The sequence below is a fragment of the Callorhinchus milii genome, unplaced genomic scaffold (genome assembly GCF_018977255.1).
Source record: "Callorhinchus milii isolate IMCB2004 unplaced genomic scaffold, IMCB_Cmil_1.0 Scaffold4, whole genome shotgun sequence".
Lineage (NCBI taxonomy): Eukaryota > Metazoa > Chordata > Chondrichthyes > Chimaeriformes > Callorhinchidae > Callorhinchus > Callorhinchus milii.
Window position 1 is genome coordinate 9509704 of NW_024704745.1, and position 27223 is coordinate 9536926.

General features: G+C 38.7%; 1 protein-coding gene across 1 annotated transcript in view; it reads right to left on the reverse strand.

Moving 5' to 3' along the window:
• LOC103180190 (target of Nesh-SH3) overlaps positions 1 to 27223 on the reverse strand; it is a 148572-nt gene that overhangs the window by 64724 nt on the left and 56625 nt on the right. The window contains exons 8-20 of the mRNA XM_042334033.1: positions 21723 to 21779; positions 19488 to 19553; positions 18903 to 18986; positions 16351 to 16437; positions 14008 to 14097; positions 13027 to 13116; positions 11569 to 11658; positions 10259 to 10339; positions 8413 to 8493; positions 6906 to 6995; positions 5840 to 5935; positions 4528 to 4617; positions 2233 to 2322 (exon numbers count right to left, since the gene is read on the reverse strand). Coding sequence (XP_042189967.1) covers positions 2233 to 2322; positions 4528 to 4617; positions 5840 to 5935; positions 6906 to 6995; positions 8413 to 8493; positions 10259 to 10339; positions 11569 to 11658; positions 13027 to 13116; positions 14008 to 14097; positions 16351 to 16437; positions 18903 to 18986; positions 19488 to 19553; positions 21723 to 21779 — 1092 coding nt within the window. The remainder of the gene's footprint in view (positions 1 to 2232; positions 2323 to 4527; positions 4618 to 5839; positions 5936 to 6905; positions 6996 to 8412; positions 8494 to 10258; positions 10340 to 11568; positions 11659 to 13026; positions 13117 to 14007; positions 14098 to 16350; positions 16438 to 18902; positions 18987 to 19487; positions 19554 to 21722; positions 21780 to 27223) is intronic.

Below are 27223 nucleotides of genomic sequence, written 5' to 3' on the forward strand. Positions count from 1 at the left end.
TTAGATCTAGATTTAAATGTCAATTTTAATGATGTATTGAAAAAGTAGAATTTCCATTCAGTGTGTGGAAAACCAGCTCGTCAGTGGTATTAAAGCACATATGGATGGCAAGTACATGGAGATGGTAAACTTGTACATAATGTACACTGAAATGAAGGTGACAGCTTACATGAAACAAGTGCGTATCCATGCCATTGTATATCTACTGTTGAAACTACCTGTGGATTTTTGGCTCCCCAGAGCATTAAGTTCAGAAGTGTTTGAAGTGAAGGAAATTGAACTGCTGGAAGAATGTACGCCAGGTCCTGTGTGTGTATATCAAAGAAAACAAAGAATAGAGCTCTGTGATTGAAAATATTACTTGGTATTATTAAAAATTATTGAAACCAAGGCAGTCATATTTCAATAACCCCAAAAAACTGATCAAAAGCATGGGTACATCGATATGTTTTTAACTAAGTAATGTTTTGGAAAAGGCACAATGTTAAACTTCACTCCGGTGAAGTTTATTAACCAAACAAACAATAGACTTTTAAGCTTAATGCTTAAACCAAAGGTCCGAAAATCTCTTTTCTCCAATCAGGAGAACGTCAGATCTAAAAATAGGAAATCGACTTAAATCAGCTGTAAAAGCAGTTTCCGATTCTGCCTGGAATTTAATAAAAATCAGCCATTCACCCAGAACAAAAATGCGGTCAAAATGTGTGAAAAAAAACTTCCATAGACCCAAAGCTTAGACCTGGAAGCAGCCTACAATGATTCTGTCATTTCATAATTATCACGTTGAACGAGTTATGAAACATCCTAAATTTAGCCTTGCAATAACACACTTAAAAAATAGCAAAGTACAACTGGACTCAATCTAAAATATAATTTTTCATACATCTAAAGGTTGGTAAATTTACTGATGAGGGGGGAATAACCGCCATAATCTGTTATCAAAAGAATATGTTCCTCATTTGCACTTCCATTTAGACATATACCTGTTTCAGGCCTATATCAAACTGTTTAGCTGATACGTAGTCTTATGACTGGGTAGTGAAATACTGTGTAGATTATAGGCATCACAAAAATATTGTGACTTATTTCCATTCAAGGCATGTTCAAATATGTTTTGAATAAATAGTGATTCAGTTTTTCAAGACATTAACCGTTTGCTTCGAAATTAACGATAAACATTTACTGCCAAAGCAGATTACTTTCCAAAGCATTTTTTAAAAAATGTATTGCCTTGCATTGCGAATCAAGGAGGTTTAATTCTGATTCGAGTCTAATTGATGATACATCTTAATAGGATTCCAATCTATGCAAAGAGATTCCTTCTGTCAACCATAAGCAAGTCAGATTGATCAGGGGGAACATTGCTCTGATATGATCCATTTGTGGTGGATAGAAGGATATTCTAGCAGGATTCATTATTAAGAAATCTGATCAAGAAATACTGCAAATTTGACCCTGAAATTCCATTCTTGCAAAATTGAGCAAGTGTTAGGCTCTTCTATCGACTCATCTATAAATAACAGTCAAACATTGTTCTCCACAAAAACACTCATTACATCTGTTGTATGTGTACTTGAAACTACCTGTGGAATTCTGCTTGTCCAGCACGTCAGGTTTCAATGTGTTTAAGCCATTGAAAGATGAGCTGCTAGAGGATCTTAACTCATCCTCTATAATGTATTTCAGAGGATGCAAACAAAACATCTTTATTACTTTATAGACACAGCAAGTGAGCAGAGAAGACAACACACCTTTCAGCACACCTAATTTACATACCAGCCATTAAAACAGACAAATATCAAGTGTGATACAGCCTATCAATCAAGCGTTACAGTCCTTCAAATTAATCTAATCTAGTGCAAGTGAATGGGTGACAATGTGATTCACAAATGCATTCAGATTTACCTGCATGCAAAGTACTAACTAAGAGGCTTCATGCAAGTGCACAAATTGAACTTAACGTGAGCTCTGATCCGCTAGAGATCCTAAAACGTGATTAACTGTGAGCACACCGGTCAAACAATTCCACTTGCAAAAGCAACCTGATTTATTGCCATCTGTTGATGGGAGCAATACACACTTTGTGTTGCCAAACTCATTGCGTGACATCCCAATCATTCGGGGATGTGAAAGCATGAAAATGCATGATATTGATGACATGTATCAGATGACTTCCGATGATATACATGTCATCTTCCATGGAAAAGGTGGATGCTGGATGAGTGATACTACCTGAATTCGGCTGCCTCTCTGGAGGATGGAGTTCAGATGACGCAGTTGATGTGGTGAAAAATGAACTGTTGGAGGAGGTTACCTCATGTTCTGTAATCATTGTCAAAGAAAAAGCAAAAATTCTGTGATCCCAATTTTTATGTTAAAAAGACTGACATCTTAACACTTGTGGGAGATGATACAAGTAATTTGTCAATCACTCAGAATTGCCCTTTCAGAAACAAAACTACAGCTTATTAACTAAGTATAGCATTTGACAGAAAGCTGTTGCAGTGTATGGAGACATTGCTATAAACCGTAGCAAACAAATATGCAGTTGTAAACTACAATCCTATTAATACAAATCATCACTGAATCTCTTTGCTATGACTTTATTTTTATTCTGAGCGGAATAGATTAACTCTTAACATATTTTTTAATAAATATTTCTGAATGAGAATTCTTCTTGCTAATTTGGCCCTGTTGGGAAATTGATTCCTTTTCCACTATAAACCGGTGTCAGCTATATCGCAGATTATACAGAAAACTTTACCCAATAGATCTATATAGTGAGGACCTGATTTCAAGCAATATTTTTCTCCTTCTTTCCTTCCTTCCATACACACACACACTCGCACTCACAAATTCCAAATGATATTTTCCAGACCAGGCATACAAGGGCGTTTGCTAATTTAGTGCTGAGTTGTGAACTTGTGCCCACTGGGAGCTTGGTTGAGAATGCCCAAAACATACTTCACATTGGACTCTTATAGTGGGTAAACAGAGGATACTGTAATCCTATCATTCTGAGTTAGATTCAAATCTAGTTCTGGAGATGAAAGGCCAGTGTGTGCAACCTAGTCCTCTGAGCATGAATGTTTTACTGTGATAAATTATAACCGAGTCATAGCTTATAAAAGAAAAATTGCATAAGCTAGTCTGATGTCAGTATTTGTGGTCTGGGAATACAACCTCAGGGGAAGGCTAAAAAATAATTTGGGGAGCAGAGAAAAGAGCAACAATGGAACAGGAGAAAATTGTTATAGAATATAAGTAAACTAGCGGCTTCAGTTAAATACTGGAAGAGCATCACTGCAGAGGGTCAATCATCTGTGGAAATGCAGTCCATATAGCAGAGAGAAGAGTTCCTTATCAACTTAGACAATGAGACATTTTCCCTCTCCTCAGTCTACGCTGCAACTAATTGCTGGGAGGAGAAGAGGCATCTTTTGAGGAAAAAAATGAAATGAGATTACAGGGAAACTGCAGAATTTATTTATATGACTCGTTTCTTCTCCCCAAAAGAAACTGAGAATGTGTGACTCAGAGAAGATTTGACACTTGCTTCTGAAGATGTTGTTGAATGCATGCTAAGTTTTGTGTGACTGTTTTAACAAGCTATTTAAACTACCATCTGGCATGAAGCAAGTATTACCTCAGGGTCTAACTGGGCAGATTTTACATCTAACTTGAGCTGGTGAGATGCAGTAATTGCACTTCTCCACTGTTCACTCACTAAGTGGTGCACATTACAATATTAAAGTCTGGCCAAAGTAAAACATATTGGCCATAATACCACTTAGTCATGCAGAACAGGAGATAGGTAAACAAACTGAGTAATCTGGAAGAGGATCATAGCTCTGGAAAGATATCATCAGACTGGATTTAAACATGATCTTGGGTGCCTGAATCCACTAAACGAAGCAGCACATATATGACTTCAGATCAAAATGAACATAAAGGAGACAGTAAGATAAGTTGGGCTCCTGCAAACACACTGAATACAAGACACTCCTAGAGCAATGGTAGAGAAGAATTGGAAAGTGGTAGAGAAGAAGAACAGTTGAAAAAAAAAACAGGTCAACGCAAAGCATTTTGATCATACACTGCATTCATTTAATTACAATACAATGCAAATTTATATAGCACCTTTTATGTTGGGTGGACACCCCAAGGTGCTTGACAGTCCTGGCTGAAGTTCATTAGTTCATTCCGAACTCATGTATTAGATTACGAAATTAAAGCATTAAATTGAGGTCTGCATGCGTGCAGAGGGAGTTCCAGGCTCCTTAATTAAGTAACAAACTACCAATGAAATGCATTAACAGGTAATTCTCTAATTCCTTTACGTTGTTTGTTAGTTATATAATTAAGGGAGACCTGCATGCTTTTGCACGTGGTTCACCCAACCCATAAATTAGGTTGCTAACTGAACTGGCAAAGCAGATTTTATTGATTCACGAGTATATCCACGCATACAGTACCAATTATTCTCCATCAAAAGGCTCAAAGTAATGCTATGCCTATTAGTCAAACCTGTGAATTCTTGCTTGTCCACGTTATCAGGCTCAGACGGTGTGCTTAAAGTATTAACATTTGAGCTGATGGAGTGTGGTACCACATATTCTGTAATGTATTTCAGAAAAATCAAATAAGTAATTCTGCAACCATGTGGAGTAGCTGACATCAACTGTGGAAAAATACTGAAGTTATACGCACCCAATTTGCGATATTTATTAACATGTTTCATAAGAAATGTGTCATTTTTGAAAAATATATTTCAAATGTTTTAGAATTTCAATGACATTTTTCAAGGCTTTTGATGTTTTAGAAATTCAATAATCACACATTTCTTATTAAGAAATTTGTTAAGAAATACTGCAAACTAGACCTCGTTGCTTCCGTTTGCAAAATGGCCGAGTAGCATTTCAGTAGTGAGAATGCATGTCACATCCCGGTAAAATCAACATGGACTGTCAAAGTACTCAAACAAAAGTCTCACAAAAATGCTTCGCTAACATTTTTCACATTGCTCTATGCAAAGGTATAAAGGTCAAGTGATACGATCCATTCAAACAAATAGTTTAAATGTTGCATGAGATCTGTAATAACTTTAAAACATATTTGATCATTGTTTAATATAGGAGCAGTTTAATGACTTGGCATCCGCATTTATTTCTGTGTGTGAGAGATATTAAAGGCAAAGTGTTTTGAGCTATTATCCTAATCTTTGGAGAATGAAAATAATCTGACTGATCCAAAATATCTTGTTTATTTTCAATTACGGTAGAGGTCTACTGAAAAAGTGAGAACAAATATGGTGTTAATTTGGAAATGATTCTTTGATCAATTTTAGTATATAAAATGGTTCGTACATTTACTGACCAGCAGAGAATTAGAAATACTCTATCCCAAAGGTTAAACAATTTAGAAAATTAAGAACTAAATCAGAACTAAACTGTCTTTCATAATCTTCAACACGGATGGGGTTTACTGATAAACTGAGATGAGGCCAAGTGAATGGTGACATTGATGAAATATATGGTGCTCGTATAGTTATTTCACTTTGACAAAGGATTCCTTAGTAATGATGAAAAAGTGGTCCCTGCTTGACTTATTGTGGCCATCACAACTATGAATTAACTCAGCTGAACATCCTGAATGATCAGCATTCTGAACAGTATGCTGCTATATAGTCAGCATCTCCTGATCAACAGCAAGAAAGTCTAAATCAAAACTGAGCACAGCTTAATATAATTCATGGTCAAAAGAAACAAGGCGAGCAGTTGCTCGCAACATGTCCATGTATTGCAAACAAAGTCCCTTATTTTTCTATTACTAGTATTACCTGAGAATTGTTGCTCATCCATGGTATCAAGTTCAGAAGTGCTGCTTGGGATGGAGTAAAAATTGCCATTGGAGGGTGGCCCCTCTGTAACTTTTTCTTCCAGAGAAAACAAAGATAAACATCTTTGATTGATACCGGGATCTGAATTGCAGTCTAAATTAAGAGATTCTTTATGAATTGAATATGAATTGTTCAGATGTGCAGGAGATGCATTAAAACTCAAGAGGCTCTAATTCTATGTAATTTGTGACTGGGCTTCAGGAATGATACATCCTGTTGGGGATGTATTTCCCATACACCTGGGTAACTCCTATTCAACACTAAAGGAAACATTTAATTTAGACCGTGTTTTCCAATGTCCACAAACCGCGTTTGATGAAACACTGCGGAACGTACATTACAACACACCTGGGACACCTTTGCATAAAGGTGCCGTAGCACATTGCACAAGTCTGTTAGCACAAGATAACAGACTTTGCGCAGTAGGAAAAATCCCATGTGATTGAGGAACATAATACAAGCAAACAGAGTACAAAGACTGAATGCCAAGCAAGAAACAGTGCACTGATTGTGCCAACAAACTTCAGTTAAGCACAATGCATAAACCCCAAGCACAACAAAATGACTCAACCGTTACTGTGCGTAAATCCCGAAATTAAGAAGAGGTGGTGAAAAGAAAGCGCACGCATTTCTGTGTGATGGCAGTAGACTAAACAAGTGAGGCACAGCATTCTAACAAGCAGTATAAATGCTCCCAAGCACAGTGATTCATATCATATTTAGGTAATGCTCAAGCAAGACAGTGTGCGCATACTATCTAATGCATTGCTTGACAATATTCTTACATAAATGCAGTCCGCTGTCCAGGCAATAAGCTATGCAAAACCTTCCTGGTGACTCCAAACATTGCATTTTATTCAAGAGCACAGCAAGTGATCCTTTAAGAGGGGCAAAAGCCTTAGAACCAATCTACTGCATTGATGGCACATGTATTTGCGTATAATGCGTGCTGCAACAATGCTCACGGCAAAATGCGCCCTCATGCTGTACCTATTAATTAAACTACCTGTGGATTTTTGCCCGTCCGTGACATCAAGTGTGGACGTCATTTTTGAATTGGAGAAAAATGAGGTGCTAGAAAGAGGTGTCTCAAGGTCTGCAATGTTGTTCAGAAGAAACAAAAAGAAAAGGCTGTGACTCACAACAACACTTGAGACCACAGTAACTGTGGCCAAGAAAAAACACTGGTAAGACCACTTCAAATTCAGATTGAAAGCTAATACAGATTTTCCCTTGATCACTACTCGCATTCCACATCCTAACAAACCCCTTGCGTAAAAAGATTCTCCTAATCTTGCCCTTTGCTCATTTGGCAATTATTTTAAATTGATGCCCTCCAATTATTGACTCACTCACCATTAGAAATAATTTCTTTCCATCAACCCTATCAAAACCCCTCATAAGGTTCAATGCTCAGCCTTCTTTGTTCCAATCAAAATAAGGCCAGTTCCTCCAGTCTTCGCTCATAGGTAAAACTACTCATCCCTGGTATCACCAGTTTAGATTAGATCTCTTCTGCACCATCTGTACGGGCTGAGATCCTTCCGAAAGTGGGGTGATCAAAACTGAATACATATGTCACTAGGGAACTGGATTTTTCCCACTTAGTTCCTAACAATCCTCCAAAGCAAAACTATACCATGTAGCGTAATCCAAGCTCGACAAGCGGCAGGAAGTTTACCGGTAACGTGTACTAACGGCATGTAATTCTGCGACCTCCTAACCCCCTACCAACCTGCTCATTCCCTCTGCTCAGCCGGCTCTGTCCTGCTCCACGTCCCCCGACCCACCCGCCCCACCATTGGCAGGAAAGCCTTCAGCCACTCTGCCCCCAACCTCTGGAATTCCATCCCCCAGTCACTCCACCTCGCCCCCTCCTTAGCCTCCTTCAAGTCCCGCCTCAAGACTCTCCTCTTCGACTATGTCATCGGCCATCCCCCTTCCCTTCCCCTCCCCTCCCTTCTCCCTCCCTGACTCCAGCTCGGGTCTGAAATGCTGTACAAATGTAATCTTGTTGTTATTGCTGTAATTCAACAATACTCTACACTGTTCCACTAATAGTAAAATTGAGCGGTGTAGACTACTGCTCCTTACAGAACTAACAAATTCAGATATGGATAAAGCAATACAATGCATCCTAAGGCAATCAATTATTATTTAATTTGGATTCTATTTTTTTTCCCCCATCAAATAATGTTTGAAATAATCTCACCTAAATCTATTTGACTGATCAAGCAATATGGTTTACGCAAAGCTTTTCTGATATTTATATTAACCAAACTGTACATTTCTTGAAAGTTCAGCCTTGCATTTTGTACATTAAAAAAATATTCTTTTGTGGTTTACTGAGCAAAAACATTTGCTAGGCAAGAGCTTCTCTGCTTACAATCTATTAATCTGCCACTGTGTTTGGTGCGGACACACTCAGTTCTTGACGCTCAATCCATAAAAAGCTTGAATACCATTCTCCACGAACAAACAAAAAAAAGTCCATGATTTACACATTGAACTACCTGTGAATTTCTGCATGCCCAGGGTACCAGGTTCAGTGGTTGGGTTGAAGGAGGAGATGCTGGAGAATGGAACCTCAGGTTCTGTCATTTATTTCAGAGAAAGCAAACAAGATATTCCTTTGACAATAAATATTAACCAGAATCAGAGCAACTGGTGGATGCATCAAATTCAATAGATTATGCTGACTGGAGATTTGCAGCACCTTAACATAGGTGATTGGTTACACTGTGCAATAGGCTGGTCACAAATAGCATTCAGGTAATCATTTAACTAGACAGGCAAATGAAGTTGAGTGGACCAGTCCTTCCTAATAGAGATGTTAAATCACTGGCTGAGAGTGAGGAATTCCTGCATGTCGTATAGCACACTGCAAGGTTTCCACTTTGGTAGGTTGCTTTCTCCCTGCTTGGTGGGGAAAATTATGAATACCTTCTAGTGACCAAATAACTCGGATAAAGGGGTATAGGGGGGAATTCTCAAACATCGCTTTGCTTCCTGTTAAAAAAAAGCTCCACTGACAAGAGACCAGATCATTTGTATCCTGTTTGATTGGGAAATAGTGTAACATCTCAGGAAACCTAGTTATGCCTTTCCATTGGCTACACGTTAGTTTTTACTTAAAATCTATAAATACCTTGAACACAAGAGCACCTATTAAATTAATCACAAGATTAACTGTGCCTTCAACAGTTCAATGACCAGAACATTTGACTTGTAAACACATAGCACAGTTAGTTTACATGCTATAAACTTGTTAACTGGAAATTATATTTCAATCTGGCATACTCAGTACCTGGCTATCAATTTTTTCAAAGGAATTAAATCATTAGAATATAACAATACTCGCTTCTCTGTGATATATAATGTTACGCAATGAGAATGAAAAACACACATTCAATCTCTATCTGCTGCAGAACTGGAAACAAATCATGAAATATTGGAGAATGAAATCTCCAATTGTTTCATTTAGTTCAGAGAAAGCAAACACGCATTACTGTGACAGTGTTATTGTGACCGTGAATATTGACTTGATGTTATACAAACTATAGTTGGTGTTCGATATAACAGCTTCAACCAGGCAGCCAATCCATTATATTGATACTCTGCATTGGTACAATAAAATGCTGTGAATACAGTGATAACAACCAGGTTTGTATCAATGATTCCACTATTAACCATGGCTTGAGTGAAGCAGAGTAGAGCTTTAGTCATAGGAAAGACAAACAGCACAAATCTTGGTCACTCTTATATATCTCCTTTCAACCTGTTCAAACGTTACACTAGCAAAGGACAGACAAGTGGTTACTTGGATACTCACTTTATCACGGAATGAGGATGAAGCAACAAAGAGGAGAAAAATCATTTTAAAAAGGGATGAAAGAATTGTTTTGTGATTTAGATTTTAAACATTAAAAAAAGTAACATACAAACCAGACAGAATGAAAAGTGCTTTGTCAAGTCCTTCAGGTCTTAGGAAACACTGACTGCCTAGCGCCAGACAATACAGCATATATACTCCAACCTATTCTGCATTTATTAAACGTGCTTCATGAAAGATCCCAGCTTATTTTCATGCATGATGTATTGTATTGACTAGGCAATACAATTGATGTGAACATGCTTGATGCATTGTATGTGAGGCAAACTGAATCTTTAGAGTTTACTTACCAGAATATTGCTTTTTTAGCCAAATGTATCCTGGGTTACTTAGTGATTTGTTTTGATTATGACAGTATATTAACCAAGAAATACATTCCTTGCTGATATTTAGCTCTTTCATTTTTGAAGAAAGTACACATATTCTATGCAAAAACACATCCCATGCTATGTGCATTGCTGAACTACCTGTAAGTTTCTCCACATCCTTGGCATCGGGTTCGGAGGTTGGGTGGAAAGGTGAGCTGTTGGGGTATGGTACCTCAGGTTCTGTAAGTCATTTCAGAGAAGGCAAAAAAAGCATTTCTGTGATCATGAGTGTTGATTGATATCAAGCCAACTGTGGTAGAAGTCAGATATAATAGCTTTGTGCGACCAGACAATGCAGCATATTGAAGCAATGAATTGATGCAACAATACAGGGAGGCTATTTAACCTGGATTGTGAACACAGAACTAGGGAACAGAGGTCTTAGGAAACACTAACTGCCTGGCGCCTTGGGACATCCTCCCGACGTGAAAGGCGCTATACAAATGTAATTTTGCTGTTATTGTTATCTAGGAGAATGCTTGCAAAACATTACATTAAATTGAAGTAGCTGAAGTAGTCACCACCATTGGGCCAAAATCAACACAGACTGCAGAAGAAGGAGGCATAATAAGCTAAAAAGCCTTTTCTAGCTGGTTGTTTTATTAACAATCAGTGCAAAACGTTTGATAGGAAACAACGTCTGTGACCATATCTCCTTAAAAACAGTCAGGTCCTGTATCAACTGCGATAGTTGAGGAACGATTCAAACAGAACATAGACCTATCCTATTCGTAAGGGAAAAATCAGGAAGCAAGTTAACTGCGGTCATTCAAGTGCCATCTACTGTCAATTATAAACTCCCATGACTGAGGACTTGTGAACCTACTCTAATTGCTGGTCTTAAGAAGAGACTTGATTTTTTTTTAAAAAAAGCATGGGAAAATGACTGAAAATAGGGATTGTATTGTAAATTCATTGATTTACATTTCTGAGAGAGAAAACTATTGCTGCATTTGGCCTGAGCCATATATCTTGTATTGACTAAGCAATACAGCACTTTGAAATACTTCAATCAAATATTATTGGTCAGGCACGATACCTCACACAATATGACATTTTCATGCAGGATTGCATTGACCAGGTAAAACACTTAATGCACGGACATGGGTTAAGCATGTGAGATAATTTGATTGAAGATTCCAAGATAATGCACCAATTAATCATTTAGACATATGCACTATATGAATCAGATAATTTGCTCCGCAAAAGCATACTCGACTTTATACCATATGTTACTAGTGGTCATGCAATACACCTGCCAAGTCACTCAATGATTGAAATTTCAGAGCTTGAAAGTCATGAAAGCTTTCGAACTGGCAAATGAGATATGCACAAAAAACACACAACATGCATCTTGTTGCAATTGTGCATTAAAAATCTAAGATCCATGCCATCTTTTTTGCAACTACCTTTCAATTGCTTGATGTCCACAGGATTGGAAGCATGGGCTGGGTTGGAAGTGATTAAAAATGAATTGGTTGAGGACGGTGCCTTAATTTCTGCAACGTACATAGGAAAAAACAAAGAGCTTCTGTGATTGATTGAATGAATCGGGTACGAACCAGGATGGGAAAAGAAAAGACTATTACACTGGCACATGGTTTGACGATGAAAACAAAGGTGATTATAACCGTTACAATGTTATTTTATGGCCAAGCAATGAACATAAACGCATAAAGTTTTATTACAGAGATAGTTAATCACCTAGAAAATACTTGTTGAGTGCTTCAACAGAAAAGAAGGAATGTCTCAATAGAGAAGGTTAAGATGGTAAATTCAGTCTCTGGGTTAGAACTATTAAAAATAAAAGACTCAAACAGTTGCAAACATTAAACTCCAGTCAGGATGTGATGTGTTGACTTAGCATAAATTCTCCAAATCTACAGCATTACAAGATTACAACTTTAGACACAGACAGCTCAACCTCCAATTGCACAAGCAAGATGATATATAGAAACCGACTGAATACATTTTAAATCCAGGCAGACGCTTACTATTAATACACCTCAGACGAACAAAGTAATTAAACATGTAGACTGAGGACAAGTCCAAGAATGTTAGGTATGAAAATACACTTAACCAAGCAGAGGAAATGGATTGGTGGTGTCAAATGGTCATGCAAAACATTCCTTTTGCAAACCTACTGAATAAAATTCAAAAATGGAACTTGGAAACTCAATACATTGACCAAGCAATGCCCTTTGTACAAGTGCGAAAGGGAATAAGTCTACCACAACACTATAGTTCGGTAAAACACTGCTTAGACCATGCAATACACTTTTGTGCTTTTGATATTGATAAGTCATTTTACTAAGTACACAGTATAGACTGAACAATATAATTAATCCAAGCACAGTACAATATCAACATTGAGCGACCATTTCCCCGAACCCTGGGAACATGGCAAGTTCTTTTATTTTTGTAAATTTTTTGACATTGTACTCAAGGTAAGGTTTTATTTCATATTGCTTCCCCAGGACTCATTTTCTTTGGAAGGAAAAAATTCTGTGCTCCCTTAGACCACAATTTTCTTTTTAGAGACTGGGTAAGCTAGGTCCAAAACCAGGCCAACCCTGAAAGGAAAGGAACGCCATACCACTTACCTGGAGAGGGGAAGTATTTGATGGTGTTCCTTAATACTTTCCTTAATGATGTTAAGGAATGCTTCAAGGAAGACTACAGATTTTACCCCAGTGTTTCAAACTAAATTATTCCACTGAAGGAATTCCAGGCCTTAGTACTAGTAACATAATATCCAGTCATATAGAGTTTGTGATATTGACGACCTGCACATAGAACACCGTCAATTCACACATCCGCTTCCACAACAAAGACTTGTCTGGTCCCTATTTCATTGTTGAAACTACCTGGGAGTTTCTGCTTGTCCTCAGCAGTATGTTTGGAAGTTGTGCTTAAAATGGTGAAAGGCATTTTTGTAGAAGATGGTATCTCAGACTCTGTAGTTCGGAGGGAAACAAAATGAAACATTTTGCCAATGAATTACAGATAGAACTGACAAAATTGAAGATGGTATCGAAAAATCATAACTTGGACTTCCAACACACGTCAGTTTACACTTCGACAATGCAAAACGATGACCAAGTGTTGACCAAGTATGACAAAGCACAACAACCAAGCAGTCCAGTGCTTTGAAGTGGTTTTAAAACAAGATGCAATTTACTGATCACGCAATGTGCTCCAGAAAAGCATTCTGAACTTAGTTCCATGCAAACTATTGTACCAACTGAGTAACACACTTCATGCAAGTGCACGGATAAAACTTGGTGTTCAAGGTTCTTTCTGAGTTGAAAACTGAGGGGATGCAGTAGCATGCAGCGTTGTAAGAGGGATGACACATGGATTCCGTTCAATGATCTCTCCAACTGCTGTGTTTCTGATGTCGGCCTTGTCACTATAGATTGGTGCTGAGCAGACATCAGGCTTCTTATTCACAGAGAAGGAAAAATGGTCACTCTGTCCCTCTTACACAGTGATCAGTTCAGAATATCAAAAGACAGTAAGGTTGGAAAAAGTGGAGTTTGTAAAAGGAGATTTTTATAAAAGAAAATCAGAAACATCAGCTCTGATTAATGTTTGACACAGATGCAGTTTACAAACTATACAACGTATTTTGTAAAAGCATCAGCATTTGATATCAATATATTGACCAGGCAATACATTGTCTGATGCCAAGCTCTGTGCATCACATCTCAAACCTTCAGCCGTGCAAAAAGAATTAAGACTCATGACATTAATCACGTGTATTGAAGCATGGAAATACATACCGACAATGCACATCTCTTTAATAGATTGATGCATGCCCATGCCACATCACTTATTGAAACTACCTGTGGATTGCTGCTTATCCTTAGTTTCAAGGTCAGAAGCTCTTTCTGAAGTAAATAAATTTGAATGGTTGGACGATGGCACTTGAAATTCTGCAATTTTTGTCAGAAAAATACAGAATGTAAGATCACAGATTGGTCATGTTATTGGATATATTAACCAAAGCTGAAGACATAGGCTAGAAGACAAAGTTAAAGCTTTGGGCAGATCCAATTCACATTTCAGGGATGAAGCATGAAACAAAACAATCACCGTATTACTCTCGCTTGAATGGTAGATGATACCCTTTCAGCCAAATTATTCACGCTGTTGGAGCGAAAGAATTTAATTCCAGAATCAGACCATGTCAGAGTTCTCATGGGTCAGCAAGATACACCTCCCTCCAGCTATTGGAAAAAGTTCCCAACTGCATAACTTGGATTCCTTATTAAAGGAATCCCATTAAGAAATACCACAAGTTAGATCTACTCTTTACATTCCGGTCAGTATCCTCATGCTACTGATGTATTTTGCAAGATGTGTAAAATCTCAGAAGAGCTCACCATTTACAGTGCACAAAGGCAATGAACTTTTGGACAACAAAGCCCATGCATGTCACCACTACATAGCACTGATCCAATGGTAAGTACACCATAAAAGTGGAAACATTTAACAAGTTCATGCCAGTTACTTTATTAACTTGGCAGCAGATTTTCCACATGGAAAACAATTAAACACAAAGCCATAAGAAAGTGTAACTATTTAGAATGAAACAGCATCGAATGCAGTGCTCATGGCTCCACATCTGTGATTACTTAAGTCTGAGTATAACTGATGCATTTTCTGATTGCTTTGCTATGATAAATAAACAACCATTGGTCATCACCATGGAAATCAGGATAAGGAATTCACGGGTAACAAAAAGTCCAATATAAATCTATTTTATTATTGGGCACAGACGTTCAATGCTATAATCAAGACCATGCAGATTTGTGCAAGGACATACTTTTATGCCCTCGTTTCCTGCTCTGTGTGGTGGGGTGGAGAGGAGAGAGAGGCATGATCGGCCAATAGGGTCAATAAAACTTGCAACCTGCCCCTAAAAATTATTGGGTGAAGCTAAAAAAAAATAAGCTTCATTCAACTTACAGAATTCCTCATACAGAGGGTTACAAGTGATAATGAAAAATACAAGGAACGGTGTTGGTTGTACAAAACACTCAATGCAAGCATTCATTGTGAGCCGAACTAAGTAGAGTTTCTCTAGACTGAGCTGATTTGATGATGACGCTGCTGGAGAGGGGAAAAAGGGATTGTGTCTCTGCAGTGACTCGGTAATCCAACACTTGAATCAAGCATGTCTACTGTTGATGACCGACTAGCCAATGGGGCTCATCAACAAAGTTTGGAGCTGTAGACATGTCATTGGGCGGGAGGGAGGGGGGTGGTAGTGGCGATGGAATTTTTCCCACTGGACAAAACTTGCAAATGCCTCATACTGGCAAATAAAGAGTGTAGTTTTAGCTGTCTCAATTCCAACAGTAACCCTGCACATTCAAGGGCCTCTAATATTTTGGCTTCTGCCAACCTACACCTCCTCTGTTCTCTGGATACAGTCAAGCAGTGTTTCTCCCTCTATCAACCCCCCCAACCTCCCTTGGGAGAAATTGTGCTACCAACTCTGTCAACCAGAAACTCTGTGAGTTCTCAGCAGCTGGAACTGGAAACACTAAAGCATGACAGGGGGTTTCCACTCCCATCAAAGTCCCAGATGACCCCAAACAAAAAACATAAGCATCAATAAATATGTATGCTTTACTTCCTGCAGGGACTTAGTAAAAAATAAACTTGCTTTCAGAATGTAGTCTCGATCTTTTGGTCGTTAGTAATTTAAATACATTAATTAATCTTGTTAATTAATAACCGGCAAAAAAANTGAAGTATTCAGATACTACTCTATTGACCACATCATCGGGAAATTAGTCCATATCGCAAAAGAGCAGAATGTCTGAACATCAGGGGTACCATTGCTCACGTGGCTGGCCAAACGCTGAATGGGGAGCACAGGCAATGATTCAGCTGCAAGGATGTACACTAATGTTATACATAATTGATTTTCTTTTCTCATAAGAAAAATCATAACCGTCAAAATGCCTCTGAGTCAAAACTGCGAATTGTGAAATCCTAGAATGATTCTTCACTTTAATTTACAATGTTTACGTAAAGATTAAGACCGACTCTAAATATTGGAAGAGATACTTCCCTTTTTTAAAAATATTATTTAAACCACATATGCACATATTGCGTGATTTGAGCCATAGTTCCATTGTCTAACGTCCACATCTGTTTCATATTGTGAAAAATACCTATGAACTGAGGCTTGCCTGTAGCATGAGGTTCAAGACCTGGGTTGGAAGGGAGAGACGAATTGACTGAGGATGGTCTCTTGGATTCTGTAATTTACAATGAAGTGAATTAATAAAAAAAATCATTGGATATATTCCCTTGAAGAAGTACATTTTACAGACAAATTCTAGGTGTGTAATGACCGATAACAAACAACGGGTTGAAATGGGAGAGGATGTCCGCTTGACTAGTGAAAACAAAATATGTTCCAAATGCAATATATTAGTCAACCAACTTATGGTTGACAATAAAAATGATCTTATTCCATTTGAGAGATTTCATACTTACAGAGTAAGGCTAAGGTTCAAGTACATTGTTCACTGATTATGGTTGACATAGTACTTTGGTTAGAAAACATGCAAAGAACAGTTTAACTGTACCATTCAATAAGACCTAATATGTCAAGTCTATGCAGGATTTAACACATAAATCAGGCGTTACTCTTGGCAAAAGCACCTTGATTTAACTTTTTCAGAACCTTGGAAGCATTTATCCACCAAAATAAAAACAAGTGCTCACATTACTTTACATTATCTAGAGAGTGCTATGAATTAAGACATGTTATACGGCACTCTTCTGCAAAATAACATTTTGCCTTGCAATTCTTCAGCATAGTAACCAAGCAATTACACTTCTGTAAAATCTGCTGTACAAGTCATATTCTTACTCAGTTTTATGTTCTCTAAATCGACAAGAGGAACCACAACTGATAGCTCACTTCTCAGTCATGCAATGTAATGTGCATCATTATCTATGATGGTAAACGATAGAGAAATACAGCAATAGACTATTGACTGTAGCAAGGGATACCAGTAAGACCAATGTCAGTGGGCTAAGGTAAACAGTGAATCAACAGCATAGAAGGTGGAACAGCCTTAGGAACAAGGCTGAAAAAGGGGATGGTTTTTACTCAGGTCCCATTAAGGAAGTTCGTAAATCTCAGTGAGTCATGAGGGGAAGACACAAAGTAAAGTCAAGGTTATTCTTCTTGTAAAGAAAGAGGCACAAAACAAACATCAAACGAACATAGGTCATTCGGACAATATCAGCGGGAGTGGTTCAGTTAGGTGAGAAGTGAACATCAGAGAAATATTTCGGTGAGGTGTCATGCACAGATGTAATTTGTGGATCAGATTTTACACTGCTCAGAAATATTTAAAGCTGAAGGTCCTCAATGTGTTGGGCTTCATTTCTGTACAAAGATTAAAACTCCATGCAAGGTACGGACTAAGCAATATACTGCACAACAGCCTCCTGGTTAAACTGTATATAATATATACTGATTATTGAATTTCTGGGCATAGAATTTCAGTAGGTTTGCAAGTAAACAATCACAATCTTCATTCTTCAGAGAATGTCAGCACAGACCAACCACAGAGTTCACCAGAGATAGTGGGGGTCTGACTAAAGATAGCAATGTGTTTGTTTTACAAAGAAAGCTCCACCATAAAGATGTGGAGAAGAAATTGCTATTTTTTGGCAGTAAGCGTGTTATATGCCACCATCTCTGTGCTAAGAATCTCAATATTGCCATCAAGGTGGACCCAGAGTTGAAGGTATACATGAATCAATTTAACAGCATATATTATAAAATAAATAGCAGATATCTTGAAGTGATTACAAGGCTGAATCTAATGCAAGGGATTTGTCTCCTGCCTCTGTGGTCGGCAATGACATCTTGAATCTCATTAGATCAGTACTATGTAATCATTTGTAGCTATCTATTATTCTCAATGGAAGACATGAATGCTAATGGATATGTTCAATCTTCAGCAATACAGCCAGCATATTTCATACACAAACAGATTCATGCAAACCAGTTTACACAAGCAACATAAATGCAGTGTTTATGTTGTGTGCTTACATGAAATGTATTAGAATGGAACCAAATGACAAGGCAGGACATGACTTGTGTATGCACCAATGGTCTTAACTCTTCATTTAAAGCTCTTAAATATGTAGGATTACTTTGGATATGCATACACTGCCCGTCATCCAATTAGCAGGTTTAAAACACATGCAATATATGCAAGAACTAACCCTGGATATTGACAGCTTTGGAGCAGCAAAGTTTCAAAACCAGACACTGTACTATAGTTATAGAAGTCACAGCCATATCCCATTAGTAACATTTCATATCAGATCTGTCTGTACCTGTATCAACGACGCAGCTATACAGGATTATTTATCCACCTGCACCAAAATGTTAGTAATCCACAGATAATGCACATAACCTCATTCATGTGATTGATTTGGCACTTACATAGGCTACCTTTGTACATGGAAAATGTATGATCTGGCATGGTGTATGGAACAGAGGCTTGATAGGACAAAGTAAATGGAAGTCCCTGAAGCACACTGACTTTGATCCAAGTGCACATGTCTTTGGAGATAGATTTTATTAAATGCGTAGTTTTGGAGAGGCTTGCAATGGCTTGCAATCAGCCACTCCTTTGTTTACCTCTGATGCCATCTTTAGGATGCACAGTACTGAAAGAAGGTCTAACATTACCGTTCGCTTTTGAAGGGGTCGCCGGTGCTTTCTGTTTTGCTATTTCCTTCTTGTCATTTCTTGATGTTGGTTTGGAATCGATGCCTGTGGTAGACCACAAAAATAAAATAAAACAGATTTAAAAACAACAATGTCATTCCAAATGTCCACATGCTTTGGAAGCACTAGTATACCGTTTATCAGCTACAATGATTAGCAAAGTATTAAGAATAAAAGCTACCTGTCTGGACCCACTATGAAAGCTTCCTTGAAAAGCTCGAGCTTGATAACTTTAAAATATTATCAACTATGAGATTCAACAGTAATTTTCAGGCAATGAGGTGCAGGTGACCTAGTGCCAATTCATGTCTTCATTCTGTTTCACTCACAAATTACACAATCAATCCACTTTACAGTATATCCTGTGAATCACTTTACAGTATATCCTGTGAAGCCCATTGAAATTGCAAGGATTATTATGTCACTTAATAATCTTCGAAACTGACCACTGTCTGTCCAAAAACAAAGGTAGTATTCTATCACAGCAAAATGCACTGTCATCTCTTATAGTGCTGGAATTATGGTGCCCATCTCCTGTCCTCTTACCTTTTTTTTCTACTTTGTTCACCACATCATTCTCAGGCAATGGGTTTGACTGCATGGGGCGGTGTTCTGTAGCAAATGGTAAAACAATACATAAGATAACATGGTTCATTCCAAAACCCACTAAAAGGCTACTTCAAATGAAGGTGATTCCCAAACTAATCTCCAAGACAATTTGCAAGTCTGACAGTAAAATAATTGAGTATTAAAGGGGCTCTGACATTTAATCTAATTTAATTAAGAAAAACACACAACAACGTCATTCCAAATGTACACGTCCACTTGGTTCGGAGCATTATGAATGAGCAAAGAATAAATAATAAATAGCTGCATGACTGGATCGACTATGAAAGCTTCCTTGAAAAAGCTCAAGTTTGAGAACTTTGATATTCAACAGTATTTGCAATTTACAATCAACCATGTGAGTGAATGGAGAGCAGTATGGCGTTACAATGAATAACACAAAGGTCCCATCTGCAGCACTTAATAATAATAATAATAATCCTTGCATTTGATATAGTGCTTTTCATGTCTTCTAGACGTCTCAAAGCGCTTCACAGAATATACTGTAAAGTGAACTGACTGTATATTTGTGGGCGAACGCGGCAGCCAATTGCGCACAGCAATGTCCCACAAACAATCGTAGATTGAAAATGACCAATTTATTATTGTTTTTTTTGGAGGGATTATTATTCTGCAATATATAAGAATTAAACTTCAAAACTAAGGCACAGAGGAAAATCTGCACAGGTCCAAGTCGAGGCAAGCCATCCATGGCGATAGGAAAGCTACACTTGTGGACTGGGGTTAACTGAGTTTCAAAAACTCTCTGAAGAAGTTGAAACTTGCCTGCAAAAAAAAATTGCATTGAAAAAAATAGCATTAAAATCCCGAAAGCTGGATCTCAAATGTTATTGGCAAGGTTGTGCTCTTCTTTCCATCAGAAATATTCCACTCAATAATATCGTAAATTGAAAGGAAACTGTGGAACAAGGCCACAGTTCAACCTATGACTTCAGTGCAGGGATGGAGTTGAAATCAAGGAGAGCGCCATAAATGTAACAGTAAAATGGTAACTATGCATGAAGGAACTTTTATATTGTGGAGATTATAATGGTACTAATTTTAATAAGCTGCTGCTCGACAGCGTTGAAAATGGTTGCCCTTAATAATTCAGGTTGCTGGAGGGAAGAAATGTGGCACAAACAGGAGCGAGTGGTAGGTGACATCATGTTTGGTGTCAGTCCAGTATGATTCCATATGTTTTTTTGTTCAGTGTATTAGTGGTGACCAATTACCAATCCCAGCTGTTGTGAAACGGAGAAATAATGTAGGACCCAGAGTCCCTCTAAGGCACAAACAGAGTGCCACAGAGTGGAATTGGTCTGCCCACCAATATCCCTCTGCATGACAGATGCTGCAGCTCTATAAAAAAGACACATTCTTCTGGAGAAAACTGCATGTTTCAGACAGGATCAAGCACATGACTTCTAAGCAGTCATGTATGCTTTCTGTGTCACGCTTTGTTTCTCCGTATTGCTCAAAGGTTAATACTTGTAGCTAAATCGGAGCAGTAAAATAGGAATAACAATGGAAGCAGACCCCATTTAGGCAAAGAATCCGGTCAATGTTCTTTTTAATGTGGAATTCTCTACCTGATTTCTACGTCCCTGGTAAAAAAAAGCATTTGGCAGCGTAATAATCTTACCCCTTTTTTAAAATTTCTTCCTTGAACTAGCTTCAATTCATATTAAGATCAGAATAAAAGCGGTTCGAAAAACTTCTACTCAGTAGCATCATAATTCCTCTCTCATACCCATCTGTACAACGGTATAACTTGATTCAGTTTTATTTCATTTCATCTTATTTATTTCATGGTAATTAAGAAATTCTTTAGTATTCTTTTCACTGCCGGGATCACTAGATTGCCTACAAAATACACAAAGTCACACTACTTTACAAGTGGTGAGCAATTCAAGAAGTACTTTGGGATGCTAACCTGTGTGAGTGGCGCTATATAAATGCAAATTGTTGTTGTTTTTGTTTACAGTGTATCCTGTGAAGCGCTTTAAGACATCTCAACAAAGTAATACGCCGCTATATCAAATGCAAGGATTGTTATTTTTATAGATCGTGTTCATTACACTGAGAGGACCAATATAGTCTCTGACACAAAAGATGGCACATTGACAATCTGCCCACAACTCAGTACAAAGCTTCATTTAGTTTGAATCTTACCTTTAGATGGAGGATTACGATTGGACTTTAAGGTGTCGAAAACTAATAGATCTGCACCTGCAACAGCCATTACAAAAACAGCATAATCACAAATTGGACTCAACATAGGCAATAGAGGAAAGAAAAATGGGAGCAAATTATTTGTTTTATAATTCAGTGAAAACTATATGAAAAAGTAATGATTTTGTTCATTCATATTCATCCTACTTTCCACACGTCCTTATTTATGAAACACGAGAGAAAAACATCAAACAATTCCTTAAAGGATCTACCCTGGATGAAGCCAACAAGCACTTCAAACTTAGAACAATTTAGATGTGGTCCCAGAAACTCCACCAAAATGCCTTCAGGTAGACTCAAGAGAAATTGCAGTGACATCATACAATATAATACAATACAATAAAATATAATACAATACAATACACTGGACGTACAAGATGGGTGAAGTGCCGATTTTTGTTGTGCCTTGGGACGGCCTCCCGATGTGAAAGGCGTTATGTAAATGCAATTCGTTGTTGTAGTCTCCAGGCAGTGACCAAATTGTCTGGAAAGCTACTCACATTGTTTCTTGTTTGAGCTCAACACTTTGAATAGCCTGATGAAACACAAGAGCATCCTCCTCCACTGAACACGCTCCTTCTCCATCCTCTGCAAAGGCAGTGGTTTTGCTGAAAGGGTCCCGATTCACCTTCTGTAGCTAATGTGTCACTGATGGGACAATTGCAGAACCCTATTACAGATCACTCCATCATTCCTATTCTCCAGTTTCTACAAAGCAGTCCAGTGGAGGTTACTCATGTGAAGGCTCCAGTGTCGGATCAGGATTTTGTACCCTGGGCACAACCTAATAGTTTCATCCCGAATTAATTGCCCCTTTATTTTCTCTAGCATTCACTGAGATGACTGCTTCAGCAAACTGGAAGAAGATGACTAAGCTGTGGAGATGACGAGGGAATTCTTTTATTAATGCACCTTGAACTAAACATGAACTTCAAATGCGAAAAGCCTGTTTCTAAAACCAATGAATTAAAATCGGATACATTTTAACTGTAGCAAAGCAATACAGACATAGGACAGACACTCAGTCTGTCATTCACAAGACTTGGAAAAATGCTAATAGGAACGTCAACAAGACCGAGGCTCTCCTGATTGACTCACTTCAGCACCTCCACACCTCAACAACAACAACAACAAGATTCCATTCATAGAGCGCCTTTCACGTCGGGAGGACGTCCCAAGGCGCTGTACAGTAGGGTCAGGACCCGAGCAGGTGCCGACAGCATCACCATCCATAGTTGCACACTCCACCTTACTAAGCCAGTCAGGAACCTTGGCATCGTGTTTGACCCTCAACTATCCTTTCTACCCACATCCGTGCCATGACCCGCCCTGCCCTCCCCCACCTCCGCAACATCTCCGGTTCCGCCACTGTCTCACACCGTAGGTCGCCGAAACCCTCATTCACGCATTCATAACGTCCAGGCTTGACTACGCAAACTTCCCGCTTGTCAGCCTCCCCAACTCCTCCCTCCACAGACTGCAGATCATCCAGAACTCTCCTCTCCCGCAGCAGGCTCCTTGACCCTATCAACCCCATTCTCGCTTGACTCCACTGGCTTCCCATCACACAGAGGATACAGTTCAAGATCCTGGTCCTCACCTTCAAAGCTCTCCATGGACTTGCTGCCCACTAACTCTGCGACCTCCTAACCCCCTACCAGCCTGCCCTCTCCTTCTGCTGGACAGGCTCCGGCCTGCTTCACGCCCCCCACCTCGCCTGCCCCACCATTGGCGTGCGGACCTTCAGCCACTCTGCCCCCACCCTCTAGAACTCCACCCCACAGTCCCTTGCCTCCTTCAAGACCCATCTCAAGACCCTCCTCTTCAACCATGCCTTTGATCACCCTCCTTCCCCCCTGTCCTCCACTCTCCCCGATCCCGACCCCAACTTGAATCTGAAACACTGATTGTCCAGAGCCTTGGGAGTCCTCTCGATGTGAAAGGCGCTCTACAAATGTAATTTTGTTGTTGTTGCTATACAGCTACATCAGCTTGTTTGAGATGAGTGCAAATAATGCTACCAAAGCAGATTTTAATGCTAAATTCACACCTTTGATGCACAAGATTGACAATAGTAAAAGTGTAGGTTCCATCACCTATCCAAGGGCACTCAATGCTGAAATCAGCTCACTGAGCTGAGGCACTAAACTGGTGTGCTTATCTGTGCATGTAGCCAATCATTTTTTAAGGGTCATTTAAACCTGCAAACACTACTCAAAAATGTTACATAATAACAACCCGTATTTTGTTAAAATCTTTACCAATTGGTAATGGCCATTTATTTTAATCTGAGAATGCTTTGAATGGTTGTTTCCTCTGTTGTTCATAATTAACTATCAATAGACAGAGAGGTAAGTTTTTTAGATTTGTGGTTGCAGCCACAAATGCTAAAACCAGCATTTGACAGAAGATTTTATTACTTTTGAGCTGAATTGCAGTGACTTTTATCACATAGGCAAACTCAATACTTAATCAGAACAAACAATATCCAACAAACTGAAATGAGCTAAAAAACATATCTGAATTTGAGTAATCGAAAAATATTGACCAGGACAACAGGAAAACTCCCTGATCTTTGCAGCAATGCTATAACAACAACAACAACTTGCATTTATATAGAGTCCTTCACACCGGACGTTGTCTCGGAGCGCGATAGGATCTTATTTTCAAACTGAATAACCAGAACAGTTTAATATCTCATCCGTAGGATGACAGCTTCAACCAATGCTGCCTCAAGACCGCATTGGAATATCAGCCTAGTTTACAAACTCAAGCCACTGAATGCAGGTGAATCCCAAGCCTTTTAACCCAGAGGCAAGATTGACATGATCCTGGATTCATTATTGCCTAGGTAAAACTTTCAGCCAGCTGCGTTAAGCATAATGCTTAAAAAGGTAAGCTTCAAAAATGTTTTTTCAAGCCAAGTCAGTGATTTATAGCCTTGCTTACAATACTGCGATAACTTCAGCACTATGGGCAATGGAGTGAGTGTCGGATCCGTGGAATCATTTGAAACATGATATACATTATTATGAAGACATACAGTCACATGCATTTTGGAAGAAACGAAAGCTGTAACATAATTAAGGAGCTCTCCCAAGTGCATACCTGAATGTTCTGCTGAACAAACAGGCACTGATTTGGTTTACATAACGAATTCTGTAGCAAGGAGTGTGCGTGTTACTTTAATGTTCTGACACAATCTATTCTTCATGCAGAAGTTTTAAACAACAACGGTATTTAAAAGGTTTCAGTCAAGGAAAAGTTCATTGAGTTTGAACTTAAAACAGATCTGTCTTTGATTGAACCTGTCAGTTTGACTCAGTTGGTAGCACTCTCGTCTCTGAGTCAGAAGGTTACAGGTTCAAGCCCCACATTGGGTCTTTTAACTGACATATTGTGTAGGCTGACACTCCAATGCAGTCAGGGGGAGGGCTACACTGTTGAAGGTGCTGTCCATCAGCTGAGATATTAAATCAAAGTCCGAATCTGCCTGTCAGATGGATGTTAAAGATCTTTCGCCACTATTCAAAAATAAATGGGAGAATCTCACAGCGTCCTGGCCAACAATCCCCCAGGTAAAATTGATCCTACATTTCGTGACCGTTTGTGGGACATTGCTATGTTCAAATTGGCTGCTGTATTTGCCTACGAAATACAATCACTACATTAAACAATCCTGCGAAGTGCTTTGAGTTGTCCTCCTGACACGAAAGGCACAATATCAAATGCAAGGACTATTGTGGAATAAGGAGGGCAGTGGAGTAACCAATTTTAGCCAGTTCTTAGCAGGAGATAACGAGCATTGGAAATAAAGGATTAATCAATCATTCCATGAAGACCGCTCCTCTCACAGAGGGCACAAAACATAAATTTCACCCTCAACCAATATATCCTGTCTCCCTTTTAGCCCAGCTCCATCACAGCACAGGAATCATTGTGTTCCATGGATATTTGGTCATTGGGTTATTGACAGTTTTTGTGGTTAAAACGCTCATGACACTGCTCCAAAGTCCACATACTTTGAACCAGGTGACCGACTGTACTGGCTCAGATAAACGTGGGTAAAGCTTTACAAAGTGGCTCAGATAAACGTGGGTAAAGCTTTACAAAGTGACGGCCAAAAATCTGCAAGAACTTTATGTCTTTCTACAGGTTATAAAACCCAGTTTTAAGATAAGTACTTCTGCAGATGGTTAAGGAGTGATTACATTCAATGCACCATAAAGCAAACAATACCAGAATTTGGCCAGAAAATTCGGGAACTGTGCCTATAAAATTCACTTCACTTAAAGATTTTCCACAACAAATTAAAGTGGCAATTCGAATTTCTATTTCTTATTACTGTCAGGACCTGATTATAAGAGTTGCTTTGGATGTGTGGTTTGCAATAGATTAATTTTGAGCAGCGTGAAACAATTGCATAGTTTTAAGTATGATCATAGCATTAGCAGAAAAATTCCAAATAATTTCTTGGAATCAAAAGAAGTAACTCTATACATTTCATTCAGGCAATTTGCCAATTCACTTTGTCAACTTTGAGCGTTCTCAGATATTATAAATGACTGACAGCAAGCCCAGAAAGTAATTTCTAATGAAAAATGCATACGCAATCAGCGCTTGATGTTTTTATATTTCTGGTCTATTCCAGCAACTTCTTTCAGCAGATGTACATTTCTTTTCAGCAGAGGTACACTATTGTGGAGACCTGTAGCTCAGTGGTTAGAGCACTTGCCTCAGAAGCAAGAGACCTGGACGAATTGTTGGGGAATTTTCTTTACCCCACACGCTTCTGTTTACCGAGCAGAAAGTAGGAACCTGGTTGTTAGTCGATTGACAAATCACTTTTCCGGGGATAATAATCCTTAAAAAAATAATAATTTGGTCACTCAATCCATGACTGTTTGTGGGACATGGCTGTGTGCAATTGGCTGCCGCATTTTGCCCACAAATATACAGTCAATTCGCTTTACAGCATATTCTGTGAAGCACTTTGAGACTTCTAGAAGATGTGAAAAGAGCTATATTGTGCACAGCAGTGTCCCACAAACAGTCGTGGATTGAAGTGACCAATTTTATTGTTTTGTTTTCTATTTTCATGAGGGATTATTATCAGGCATGTGGAGTAAGGAAACTTGCCCAAGGTTTCGCCCTGCCAGGAATCGAACTCAGGTCTCTCACTTGCAAGGCGAGTGCTCTAACCACTGAGCTACAGGACTCCACGATTATACTGCAATGCTTGTCCAATCTCAACAAACTCTTCTCTCAGTGATGATTTAATTCCTTGCCTGTGGTCAGTAATCTGCTCCCTCAGAACCGACGTAGAACAAGAGTCAATCTTTGAGCCATTTCTGAATCAACAGCAGTCACTAGCATACCAGCATACTTGCATCGTTATCCTTAATAGTCAACATTGCAACTGTTCAGAAGGGCTCCGCGGG